The sequence below is a fragment of the Pantherophis guttatus genome, chromosome 2 (genome assembly GCF_059756535.1).
Source record: "Pantherophis guttatus breed Tessera chromosome 2, ASM5975653v1, whole genome shotgun sequence".
Lineage (NCBI taxonomy): Eukaryota > Metazoa > Chordata > Lepidosauria > Squamata > Colubridae > Pantherophis > Pantherophis guttatus.
This window is the reverse complement of record NC_142064.1, coordinates 206,456,483-206,470,412: the sequence shown is the minus strand read 5'-3', so window position 1 is coordinate 206,470,412 and position 13,930 is coordinate 206,456,483. Positions and strand designations below refer to the sequence as shown.

The window sequence follows — 13,930 nt, the reverse complement described above, 5'->3', positions numbered from 1 at the left end:
GCCATAGATTTGCCATCATGGCCCTAGACTTTTTGATGATGATCTGAAATGGGGCTCCTGACCTCTGGGAATTATAGTTCAAAGTAAGCTAAATGGAAAGTGATGGGGCTTCTGTGAGAATTTCTTGTGGACGACTGGCCCAGCAAGTGGGAAAGCACTCAGAATGGAGGAATATAAAACAAGCAGGCTGGCAGAGATGGGATCATTTTTCAATGTGTGGCAAAATCTTTTGCCTACTGAACTGAAAAGAGACCAACTTTTTATAGGATCATTCTTGCTGCAGGGGATAGTCCATTTCCCAGCTGGGGGAAAACTGGTCTCTTCCCACATCCTACTTCTTTGGCTCAAGCCAGGAATAACAACAACCTTTCCCCCTGGAACCTTCTCTGCTCCCCCTTCCAAGTTCTATACTAAGGTGTCTTCATTCTGGAGCTTGTCTTTTCATGGATCTCTGAAGGTTGACTCAGCCTTCCATCCTTCTGAGGTTGGTAAAACGAGGACCAAGATTCAGTGGTGGGTTGCCTCCGATTCGGACCGGTTCGCAAGAACCGGTAGTAAAACCGATGGGAGGCTCCGCCCGCTGACCCCGATGCCATCAGGAAACTTCTGTGCATGCGCAGAAGCGCGCACATGCACACAAGCGAAGCAAGCACATGCGCGCGGCCCCGTTGTGAATCGGTAGTAAAGGTAAGTAGAAAACACCCCTGCCAAGATTGTTGGGGGCAATATGCTGACTCTGTAAACCGCTTAGAGAGGGCTGTAAAGTACTGTAAAGCGGTATATAAGTCAAAGTGCTATTGCTATGGTTTCACAATTCACAGAAGGTTTTTAATGCAACAGTGGAGTGGAAGTCCTGTCAATGGGAAGTTTTGGAGACATTTGGATGGATTTGTTTATATATTTTTTAGAATGTACACTTCTACAAGTTTAGGAAAAAAAAAGATTAATGAGGCAGATCTTTATGTGGAGTGTGGTTGTGGGGTTATTACTCATTAAATGCCACTAGTAGTTCAGAAGGTAACTGGCTGGATTTTTGCTCCCAGTACTGGCCAGCTGTAGAGGAAGGAAGGAGAGCACTAATTGGTTCAGGAGGGTCTGTGACAATTCGCCATGGCCAAGTCGCCACGGCCATCTCACCACAGGACATCTCGCTGGGGACAAGAGTTACACTAATATCAAAGAAATGTTAGAAAAGAAAAATTAAAGAAAGGATGCAAAAGGAGGGACATAATAAAATGTGAATGGCAAAAATTAAAATATTTTTTATTTATTTTAAATAATTAAATAGAATTGTTACCATTAGAATTGTTAGAATTGTCCCACAGCAAGTTGGCCATGATGAGTTGGCTGCAACAAGTTGGCTGTGGTGAGTTGGCCGCAGCAAGTTGGATGTGGCAAGTTGTCCCATTCCTGGCTCAGAATGCTCCCAGTGACTATCAGAGTCACAGGTGTGAATATAACAATGCCTACTGTATTTTGGTGTTGACAGAGATCTAAAATAGTGAGGATGATTGTGGATCAGTTTCAAAGAGCTTTCCTAAAGATTTCTGGCAGAAAGTTACAAGCAATTAAATTAGGAATAAATTTAACACTCACTTAAAAAAGCAATGCTCTTTTCTTTTCTAGGCAATGTAAATGGCCGTTTTCGCATGGTAGAACAAAGCCTTTTCCATAACACCTTTTCCTACAGACCTGATGGTATATATGATCCTCTTGTTTTTGTGCTTCTGGTGGAAGTGACAGACGGTCACTTCAGCACCATGGTCACAGTTGTTGTTAATGTGATCCCTTGGGCCACAACTGTATCTACTACCACCATAACTACTACGGTGAGCAGTCATATGTGTTGCAGGCGCAGACTTTTTCTTTCATTTGCATCACTGGAGTTATCACACATTTTTGGTATTTGTCCCACAGACTATTCCCCCAGTCTGTGAGGTAAGTCATGAGAATGGATATTTATTTCTCTATCTACATTGCTTCCATAATGAAGCATTTAGATGCCTCCAGAGGAGTGGCATTTAAAGATTGCTTTATAGGTTCTGGTAATGTGAAAGCCCAGTGGATTGTCTGAGGCACTGGGAAATTAGCACTATTTATTTTTATCCCACCACAGTGAATATACAGTATATAATACTCCTATTTTCCCTATAACAACAACCGTATGAAGTGGTTTGGGCTGAAAGAGAGGGACTGGCCCAAATTCACTCAGCTAGCTTTCATGCCCAAATTGGGATTTAAATCAGTCTTCTTGTTACTTTATGTTACTTTTTTCCCTCTCCATGTGATTTGGAATATGTGTGTGAGAGTGAATGACTCTGAGGCTGTTACTCAGCATGGTTTTATCTTGCTATTGTAAAGTATTCTGACTTAGCTACTGAGAGAATGTCAACAAAAACTCCTAGAGCTGGTAGCATTAATCATACTAGTTTGGCTGCTGCAAATTGTAATTTGCAATAGGCGTAGGGCTAAATATTCCCTGGCATTGTTGAAGCACTATTGCAGGCTGAATAAGGAATAATAGATTGAATCGGAGTTATGATGAAGAATGAATTGAAAAGAAATGTCCATAAAATTCAAGAAGAATCAGCACCCAATAATTTAGCTCTTTCATGAGCTACATGGGTAAAGTTTGGCTGGGCTGAGTTTAGCATCTGAAAAAGCTGTGTGTCTCTGCATACTAAATTTACACCATGATTATGATTTCAGACAACCCCCAAGAAGCCGATTGTTTTGCACAGAACTGTGACATATTGGGCACCAGATCCATGGTTTGTGGTGGTTCTTACACTCACTGGAATCCTCTTATTTTCTGCGTTGGGTTTGCTGTTTTGGCAATTCTGCCGGAGGTGAATATTCAGGAAAATCACATCTGTGTTACTAGCTTGAAATCTAATATTAACTACAGATTGACTTATTGATTTTGTGTCATCAAGTCAATGCTATTAGCAACTACTTAGATGAACCTTCTCCAGGATGACTACAGTTACCTGTTCCCTGAAAATAAGACATCCCCTGATAATAAGCTCAATTGGGCTTTTGAGCGCATGCGCTAAAATAAACCTCCCCCCGAAAATAAGCCCCCCCAAAAATATTTAAACGCAGAGCTGGAAATCAGGTAAGATGGCAAGAGGAGCCCCATCTTGCTCCACACGCCCCGAAATAATAAGACCTCCCTGAAAATAAGGCCAAGCGCTTATTTCGGGGTTAAAAAAATATAAGATTTATTTTTGGGGAAACATGGGTATTAGCATCAGCTATTTCAGGATGCATTATGAAAAGGTATTAGACTGAAACCAAAGATGAGTAATCCTCAACCAAGGAGCATGATACTATTTGGTAAAATATATTGTAGCCCTTCCCCTGAATGGAAACCTTGATCTTTTCCAGTTTACTCTATGCTCCAAGAAACCATTCCCTGATCTTCCAGGCTGAAAAAAACATTATAATTTATTTCATACCATCTCAAAGCTCCGACTACATTCAAATAGGAGATGATGTCTTCTGAAAATTGACTCTGTTCTTGTTTGGCTTTCAGAAAGTCACCAGGAGAGATATCTCAGTCTCTATTGCAGAACACGTAAGTGCTTCTTGTCATGAATAACTTGTAATCATCATGTGAAAATACCGTTTCTATATTTCATGTCTAATTTTGGGGAGAAAGCATTGGAATAAGCTACAGATACAAACTATTAATTAGAAGCCTTTTATGTTTAAAGTCCAACAAAGAAAAATAAGATAGCATACCATCAATATCAAAGCTGTATGTGTGGAAGTAGAAACGTAATTTGTAAACATTGGCATTTGCTAAAGATTATACCTAGAAATAGGAATACATTACAGGCCAATACTGACTGGTAAATACAGTATTTGAACCGCTATCAATATAATAGTTTTACAAGTTCTGCTAATAATAGAACTCACAATTTAAGGGAATTTTCATCTGTCCATCTAAAGAAGTTGTCTATGCTATCTAATGGCCATGTTAACTTACTTTGCATGGGCATGACGTCGCAGCTCTATCAACAAAAGCAGCTTTCAGATTCCATTAGAAAAGCATGATTTAGAAAAAGACCACAAGACACAGATTGTAAAATTTTGAGAAGGTTAAATGTGAAAGTGACAACTTTCAAAACACTTTCTTAAAGTGGGAATTCTAAAAATTTAAAACATGTCTTTCCTTTGGACTCAATAGGGGAATGGAATGCCGTAATATGGAGTGATTGTTGTCATTTCCCTTTATTTCTGCCTTGAAATATAGTTGGTGAAAGGAATTTACTACTGCATTTCTCTGTGTGGCAATTATATTCACCTTTAACCCTCACAACATTACCAATAACAGTCTCATAGTCCTTACAGCTTTATAATTTCTACAGTAGTTTTGGCATTTTGTTTTGTTTGATCTATGGATCAGATAGTTATGAACTTAAACTCATGTTCCTGTATATGTATAAATATATGTATATCAGGGGTGGGTTCTATTTACCTTTACTACCGGTTCACAGCGGGGCAGAAGAAGCTTCTGCGCATGCTCAGAAGCGATTTGATGACCTTGGGGTCGGTGGGCGGAGCCTGCTGCCAGTTTTACTACCGGTTCTATAGAACCGGTGCAAACCGGGGGCAACCCACCACTGATGTATATGCATATGTATTTGTTTATTTACGCACACACACACACATAATGATGATGTTATCCTCTGTCATGTCCGACTCTTGGTGATTCTATGGGCCAGGTCTCTCCATGTCTTCCAATCTTGCACTGATTCTTTGAGTTTTTCTTGCTCTGCCAGCTTTTATGGTGTCCAGCCATTGTGTTCTTTAGTGGCCTAGTTTCCTTTTACTGCTTTTACTGCTAATCTTCCAAACATAGTTGTTTTTTTTCCAATGAATTCTCCTGCAGCACATGGCCAAAATAAGTAAGATGCAGTTTTGTGATTTTTGCCTTCTAGGGGCATGGCTGTTGTTATGTACTCCAGTACTTGCTTGTTAGTCATCTTTGTTGTCCAAGGAAGACACCGGAGCCTTATCCGGAACCACAGCTCAAACGAGTCGATTTTCTTCCTGTCTTGCTTTTTTAAGGTCCAGCTTTCACAACCATAGGTAGCTGTGGAGAACATGGTAGAATGGACTAACCTACATTTGGTTGCCAGGATGATGTCCTTGCTTCTTCATACTCATCATTGCTGAATATGAACATGGCTCAAGTTCATCATTGCTGTGCGAATGGGATGTTTTATTCAGGGGTTGGTTCTACTTACCTTTACTACCCGTTTGCAACGGGAGCGTGCGCGTGCATGCGCAGATCACCTTTGATGACATCGGGGCAGGTGGGCGGAGCCTCCCACCGGTTTTACTACCAGTTTTATAGAACCGGACAGAACCGGGAGCAACCCACCACTGGTTTTATTTCTGGGCTGTATCCACCAGTTTGATCCATTCAAACTTCCACCCATTCTATCTCTTCACCTTCAATTTCTATTGTTCCACCCATTCTATCTCTTCATCTTCAATTTCTATTGTGATGTTTCCATTCCTTGCAGTGGTCATGAGCTTGGTCTTTTTAATGTTCCGAAAGAGACCAAAATTTCCACCCCCCTCCAGAAGAAGGATACTGTAAAATCTCCATTTCCACCCGACTCCAGGGGAAGGATACTGTAAAATCTCCATTTCCACCCCACTCCAGGGGTAAAGATACTGTAAAATCTCCACTTCCACCCCACTCCAGGGGAAGGATACTGTAAAATCTCCATTTCCACTTCACCCCACTCCAGGGGAGGGGAAGGATACTGTAAAATCTCCATTCCCTCCCCACCCCACTAACTTGCTTTCCAGCTCCCTTCTCCTGTGCAGGGCAACAAAAGAAGACCCAGCCAATCAGCTGCGACTCGTTCAGCTGGGACTCGGGAGGCAGCGAATAGATGGGGGCAGTCAGAGGTGGTATTTGCTGGTTGTCACAACTACTCAAAATTTCTGCTACCAGTTCGCCAGAACCAGTCAGAACCAGCTGAATATCACCTCTGAGTCACATAGTTGTTAAGTGAATCTGGCTTCCCTATTGATTTTGCTTATCAGAAGGTCGCAAAAGACTGATCACATGACCCTGGGACACTGCAACTGTCTTAAGTATGGGCCAGTTGCCAAGCATCTGAATTTTGATCACGTGATCACGGGGGTGCTGTAACACTCGTAAGTGTAAAATTGTTATGTCACTTTTTTCAGTGTTGTAACTTTGAATCATCACTAAATGAACTGTTGTAAGTCAGGACTACCTACATACATGCACGCACGCACGCACACAGACATGTATATTTATATAGACTTAAATGGCTACTTTTGAGAACGGTACAATTGAAAACCATTTGTTCTGCTTCTACATGTTCCTTTTTGTTATTAGGAATTCCATTCTTCTGGTCTTTGTACAGTTGTGTACAGTGGTGGCTCCCTTGCTGGTTATACTAATATTTACATTTTTATAAATTTGTGTGTCTATAAATATGTGTCTGTATTACATGCTGGTCCTTTCATTTGAAATGAGCTATTGGATATACACCATACTAACAGACTCCGTTTTTACATTAACTGATGGTGGAACAAAATCTTTTGCAAAGCGTGATGTGGATGGGGCTCTGTTGAATACACCCCAACAGATGAAATTCTGTGCCAGCTTGGAAACTCTACATCAAAGGCTCTAAGAAAAATAACATTCTACCATAAGAATGTTTTATGCAAATTCAGTTTATTGGCTTTTTAATTATTCTGCTTCTGGCAGTCTAGAGGGAGGAACCATTATAATATGCTAAGCATCAGTGCTTTATTCTTTAGTTCTGTGGTTCTCACACTTTCAGGTATTTTGAACCCTTCAAATAAAATAAATGTATATTAATTCCCCTAGGAATTAATGGTTTCATTAATGTTAGGATTGGGCAAGAAGTGAATATATCACTTCTAATAATTCAGTTTTAATCTATATACCATATGGCCTCTCAAACATTATATTATATGACTTCTCAAACTTTATGGAATTGCTGCCCACTGTGATCATTTGGGTAACAGAGAACAACACCCAGAGACAGTTTTAATAGTGTCCCATGTCACTTGCATAAGCCTGATCAGGTTTTTAAAAGTACTGTGATCCCCACTTCTAAGTTGTTTATGATTATTCAGGATATCCTGACTCTATATGAAACCCCTTCAGTCTACCCCATTAAACTCTCTTGCCTCACGCAGCCGTAAAAAATTCATCAGACTGTGCCATTTTTATTTCTTTGCAATCTTTCCTTTTAAAAAATGATAAGAGAACAGTTTTCATACTGATGTTATTCATTTACTGAAAATATGGACAGCTATAGCAATGAGATTTTGCAGTTGCTGAGAAGTCGGTGCTGCCATTTTTTTGATAATCTGTCTGCAGCAAAGGCCTGTGGATGACTCTTGATGTCCAAATCCTACATTTCAGATTTAAAGGATTAACAGAGTTGGAAGGGACATTGTAGGTCATCTAGTCTGACCCCCCGCCCAAGCTCTAAAATGCTTCTAGAAAAATTTGGGGTGGATTTGTGTGGCCTAAATGTACTGGGCTATAATTCTTACTACACCTACCCATACCAGCATGATCATGCTGTAGTCTCCATATATTTGTGGACACAAGTTTGGAGAAAACTGGAGTGGAGCATCAATTAATTTGTGATCGAGCTCCAGGCTGTATCTTTTATTGTCGGCGTTTCTCAACCTTGGCCACTTGAAGAGATGTGGATTTCAACTCCCAGAATTCCCCAGCCAGCAAAGCAAAGTCCACACCTCTTTAATTGGTCAAGGTTGAGAGCCTTGGTAGTACAGTGGTCTAAAGCACCCTGTTATTAAGACCAGCTACCTGCAATTACTGCCGGTTCGAATCTCACCAGGCTCAAGGTTGACTCAGCCTTCCATCCTTTCTAAGGTAGGTGAAATGAGGACCCAGTTTGTGGGGGCAATAAGCTGACTTTGTATAAATATACAAAAGTATGAAGGCTATTGCTTAGCGCATTGTAAGCCGCCCTGAGTCTCCGGAGAAGGGCGGCATATAAATCAAATTAAAAAAAAAACAAAACAACAACAACACTGTTTTATGTCATTCGTTCTGCTAGACTTCTCTCAGGACATTAATGGAAGAGCTCTTTTTTTCATGGAATGTCTCGCACTCTGTAGGAGCAAAGAAGTGGGAAAAAATTACAAGGTGACAGAAGAAGCAAGGAAGCAGAAAAGGAAGGATGTCACTGACTTGCAGAGTCTGGTATGTTATCGTGGGCTAGCTTGATTTTTTTTTTTTTACATTCAAGACTGCTAAAGCTGCTGTTGTCTCCTGTAGTTGATCAGTTGCAATCATCCTTGTGGCTATATGTAGCAAGGGAAGTATCTCATGGAGTACATAAAATAGCATTAGCGTAGGCAAAATGGCACTGTCCGCTCGATGCATTTATGTAGGACTTTCCTCTGGAGGATGTCAGGAAGTTACAAGCAGGTAAAAAATGGCTATAATGTTATTTACTACCTCAGCTGAAAATCTTAAGTATTCAGTGGTACATTGGTGCTTCACCCGAACAGGAAACACTGTAGCAGGGTTTCAAAACACTAGGATTTTCAGATAAACAAGGAATCCATATAATGCCTCAGACAGGTTCGGTCTTTTATGGGAAGAGTCTTTTTCAAGGAGGATAGGTATCCCAGCAGCTCAAGATGAAAAGTCCTTGGAGGGAAGCTAACGGGGATTGTAGGGAGGGGGCACACCCACAGATGTGTATATGAAGCAATTGGAGGGGAGGCATTGCCCATAACAAAACGAGGTCATGAATGAGGCTACACTATGCTACTTGAGCCAGCAACATGGAAAACACCACATTTGATGTATAGCAAGAGAAGATTGATAAAGGCTAGGGATAAATTGAGAATGACATTAACTTCTTGATAAACAGGGAAGTGCCTGATTCCACTGCAAGCAGGACATATGGATGAGACCTTTGTATTGCTCTGGGAGAGGCACTAAATGACAGAAGGTCTCTCTCTCTCTCTCTCTCATTATAGGAGCACCAATTTGATGGCCGGGCTCAAGACCCAGGTAAATTTAATCTGTAGTTGGTTTTAAATCATCTTGACCTCTAGAGCATAGTCCAATCAGTCAATAGAAAAGACATAAATTCTCAATTTCCCATAAGAAAGGAAATACCAGAGTTCATCTTTTAGCTAAAGCTGGATTTATTTGCAAGAGGCTGAGAGCTGCAATTGCTGTCACATACAGTATCACGTGCTTCTACAGAGACTGCAGAGCTTAGGCAGTTGAAAACCTTTGTTACTATATGTTGCTGGTTTCCCTCCACATAATAAGGAATGATTGCCAGAGACCATACTGGATTTATGCCATTGTTATGCTCTGCAGAGGGTAATACACTACCCTAATTCCTTGCTGGGAAGTCTGACTTTAGATGAAGGACGTCCTGTCTATGCCCTTTCCCATAATTGTTAACACCGGATTGTGCTTTTTAAAAAAATTCTACAGAAAAATTATATGAGAATAGGTCACCGTATTACATGAGAATAGATGATTACACATGTGTACATTGGTTCTCATTCAGTTCTTTGGTCACTTTTGTCTCTTTGTGGCCTGATGGACATTCTTTTGCCTAAATTGTCTATCAGAAACCCTTAAATTTTTGTAAGCTCATGCTTGTGTCGTCAGTGACAAGTTTTTCTTCCTCCGTGTCTCACCCATTTTTTGGCTGCAGCCCACCACAAATCATTCAGATTTAGTCCTGGGGCAAAAAAATCCCCCCACTCCATCATCTCCATGTATTGGGTAGTTTTCTTGACAGACCCACATTAGTGATTTGGCTGCTTTTTTAAATTCCAGTCTCACTTGCAGCCCTTGTATTCTCTGCTGGTTTTGTATTAAGTATTAAGCAGTTTTGTATTCAAGTATTAAGCAGCCCAACCTTATGTAGCTTTGAAACACAGACATTTTGCCAGATGATGTTACCTGCTGTAGAGCATGCAAAAAGGATGAATAATTACATGCCTATTGGTGGACCACTAGGAGTTTTCTGGATCTGTGCATAGTGTTACAAAGTCAAACCATTTCATATTTAGAAGTGAAATTGTTAGCAACTCTGGATAAATTGCTATTTTCCCCAATTCTGTAGAGGAACAGCTTTTAGGTATTTCAGCACATTGCATAATATTATGAAATTACCTCTGTCTTAGAGCTGAGTTCGGAGATGGGCAGCTCTACAAAAATAAATAGAGCAAAAGATAGGAAGATAACTCTAAAGCAGGCAAAAAAGGTAATACTATCTCTTGTTTTTTGTTTCAAGTCTCCGGCCAGTATTATCTGTTTGACAGCAGCACTGGAGCACGGCGTTGGGTGTGAACATGGAGGAAAATGAAGAGCCAGCTCTCTGGACACCAGCAACTCTCTGTCTGGTATCTGCTGTATCTGCTGATAAGGTGGCATAAGAGTAGCTTTCCATTAGTTACATGTATTTTAATAATCAGAGGCTGTCACTTTCCTTTCTTCTTTTGCTCTGGTTTCCATGGTTGTTTCATCGGTGAAAAGTTCTTTCCACTATTTATGGTACCCCCATATCTGGAAATTCTCCATATTATACGAGATGGTAACAATGGTGATATGATATTAGATGAAACATCAATCACTTGTCCCTCCTTACAAAGCCATGTGTCTATATGAGAAAGTGCTGTAATAAAAGTTCTTTTAGTGTTGCTTGAGTGCAGAAGAATCATATGTCGACTATAAGATCTGGTTCAAAAACAAGGGATAACAACTGAGTTTAATATTAAATTATCTATATCTCTGGTTAGGCATATTCACTTCTGTTGTAGCTCAGTGGTTCTGAAGATTTGTGGCATTTCACAATATAGCATCATGTATATATTTATTTCCATCGATTTCATTTCTCTTGCTGATTGTTGGGGATACTTGAATAACTGAGAAATAATAACAAGAATTATGCAGAGCAACAACCTGTTGGTCAGTATTCCAAAGTCAAACACAGCAACATGGGATACAGTAATTGAAATTTTCTAATACTTTATTCAGTGCAAATTAGGTGTATTCATGGTGAGGCATATTTTTTCCAGGCGCTCCCTAGGCAAAGCTTCACTCATACTAGTGCTATTATAATATAATAAAGTAATAAAAAAGAAATAAAAAATCTTTCCCTGACAGATAAAGCTATCAGAAGTCAGACATTTTTAGGGCATGAAATAGCAACTTCCAGACCAGCTGTGGTCCAAATGCCTGTCAGATTGATTCCCTTTTTACTTCAAGGGGATGTGTTGTTTTTCTGCTCAAAATCTGGGGATTAGTACTGCAGCTTGCCACTAACTTGTAACTAAGCCTATTCTCCTTGATATCCTAAAAAAAATCTGCCTACAATGGCCAATGATTGTATTTACAGCATTGTATTATTTTAAATATTTGGATAATCTAAATTTTGATTATGTATGTAGTCCTAACATTACAGTTTATAGTAACTTTTTTTTTTTTGGGTGTGCAGTAGTCGCCAGGATAAACTTGTGATGTGAAAGTGCCCTCTGCTGGAGCAGCCAATTGAAACAACTTGATTTGTTACTGGAACTAATATAAGATTATACATTAGGGATATTCTCAGTGTTGCACAATAAAGTAATTAATTGCTTAATTAAGTACCCTGTTTCCCCAAAAATAAGACATCCCCTGATAATAAGCCCAATCGGGCTTTTGAGCGCATGTGCTAAAATAAGCCTCCCTCCGAAAATAAGCCTTCCCTGAAAATATTTAATCGCAGAGCTGGAAATCAGGTAAGACAGCAAGAGGAGCCCCATCTTGCTCCACGCACCCCAAAATAATAAGACCTCCCCGAAAATAAGGCCAAGCGCTTATTTCAGGGTTCAAAAAAATATAAGACAGGGTCTTATTTTCGGGAAAACATGATAATTAATACAAGTAATTAATGACAAGTAAATATGTTTATAGTTCTATAGGATTCTATGATTTCTTTTTAATAGACTATTGGTATGTTTAATTGTTAAATATATTGAAATACATAGTGGAAAAAAGAAATTATTGAAATAGAAAGTAGAAAAAACAAAAAAGATGGCTGTATTTGAAATAAAAGAAAGCATGGTGAAATTAAGCCAATTGTATATTTTTCTTATCCACCTGAGCAGCTGCTAGCTGAAGCTGAAGCAAGTGAGAGAAGCTGAACAAACAACAAATGAATCCAAGAAATAAATAAGAGCTGAAATAGGGAGTGCCTTTTGGGATTATGGGTATCCAGGAAAAGTCAAAATGTCAAAATGATATTGAACTACATAGTGAGGACAAGATTGAATTACCAATAATTTACTATGTGTATTGGCTGATATGACTGTAACTTAAATCCTTTCTGGAGAAAAGATATAAAGGTATAGGCACCAAAGACACCATAACTATTTTTGAAAAATTAATAACTATCCTTCTCAATTTAAAGGAACAATCTCAACAAATTATACGTTATTATTGAACTTGGAATTAGGTAACCTCTATTAATAGTGACTCTTCTTGATAGCTAGCTTATGTACTACTTGCAGACTCAAGGGCTCTTTATCTTAAAATACCAACAACTAAGAAGCAAATTGAAAAAGCAATTTACATTTAACTTCTACACTTCTGCTTTTACTTTTGCTTCTAATTGGTTGACAACTATTACATACAATGCTGGATGCTGGATCCTGTATAGGCCTCCAGTTAAATCTGTTAAGTTCTGTGTATTTAAGATTTCCAAAAAGGAATATTCTGTGAAATTTTATTATACAGTCAATGTTTCATATATGCAATTATGTGTAGGCTGGAAGGCCAATATTAAGGTTTCACATACTACTGACTTTCAGATGAGTGAAAAGCACTTTCTGGATACATGCAGGAGATGCGGCTACAATATGAATTTCACTAAAAAGGTCTATAATTTAAAAATAATATTTTACTTGGATTGGTACTTTGTATGTGAACTTACTTTCTAATACTGATGAAACAGCCATGTTCAGAAACTCTCTTGTCATTGCCTTGGTCAAAAATAAGGTTCCTTTAATCTTATTTGATGGGCAAATATTGTATTTCTCCCTGCTTGTTTAGAAAACTAGCAGAAAGCCTACACCAATTATATTTCATTGTGATACCTTGCATTATTGTCATAGCTGACAGTTCATTTTCCTGCTGTGACCTATTTTTAAAAAATCTGGTTAGATGTAACGAACAATATTAAACATGTTGTCTTCAATAATTAAAACAATTCCAAATGTCCGTAGCCTCTTCGTTTAATACCAACCAAGAAAACTTCATGACTTTAGTACTTGGGGTTTTTTAAACAACAACAACAACAACAACAACAAAATCAGGAGTGAAATGTATGTACAACTATGAGCAACTGTGACATTTCCCTGCATCTCTCATTACTGCAAGTTTGAACTGAAATTTGATTAAATTTGATTTAAATAAAAAATAAAAAAGAGGACAGAGAAATGTTTTGTAAAGGTATAAATTATCTGATGGGTTGGGATGTGTGCAATGGGTTCCATTTGACCTGGATAATTTGCCATAGGACAACCATAAATTGGCAACAGAGAAATTTAGAAAATACTTTGTTTTTTCAAAGACCGGATGAAGTACCAGTAGTCTGGTACTACTAGTACATATATTCAGTTATTATTTATTGTAAATGCTTGAATAGAATAGAATAGAATAGAATAGAATAGAATAGAATAGAATAGAATAGAATAGAATAGAATAGAATAGAATAGGATTAGATTTTTTTTATTGGCCAAGTGTGATTGGACACACAAGGAATTTGTCTTGGTGCATATGCTCTCAGTGTACATAAAAGAAAAGATACGTTCATCAAGAATCATAAGGTACAAACTAGGAACT

General features: G+C 38.8%; 1 protein-coding gene across 2 annotated transcripts in view; it reads left to right on the top strand.

Moving 5' to 3' along the window:
* Positions 1 to 10,746, top strand: part of CDHR4 (cadherin related family member 4) — a 37,650-nt gene extending 26,904 nt beyond the window's left edge. For both annotated transcript variants that reach the window (XM_034441345.3, XM_087887669.1), the window contains 6 exons: positions 1,627 to 1,829; positions 2,710 to 2,849; positions 3,539 to 3,580; positions 8,185 to 8,269; positions 9,058 to 9,091; positions 10,341 to 10,746. In XM_034441345.3, coding sequence (XP_034297236.2) covers positions 1,627 to 1,829; positions 2,710 to 2,849; positions 3,539 to 3,580; positions 8,185 to 8,269; positions 9,058 to 9,091; positions 10,341 to 10,396 — 560 coding nt within the window. In that variant the 3' untranslated portion in view covers positions 10,397 to 10,746. The remainder of the gene's footprint in view (positions 1 to 1,626; positions 1,830 to 2,709; positions 2,850 to 3,538; positions 3,581 to 8,184; positions 8,270 to 9,057; positions 9,092 to 10,340) is intronic.
* Positions 10,747 to 13,930: the final 3,184 nt, after the last annotated feature.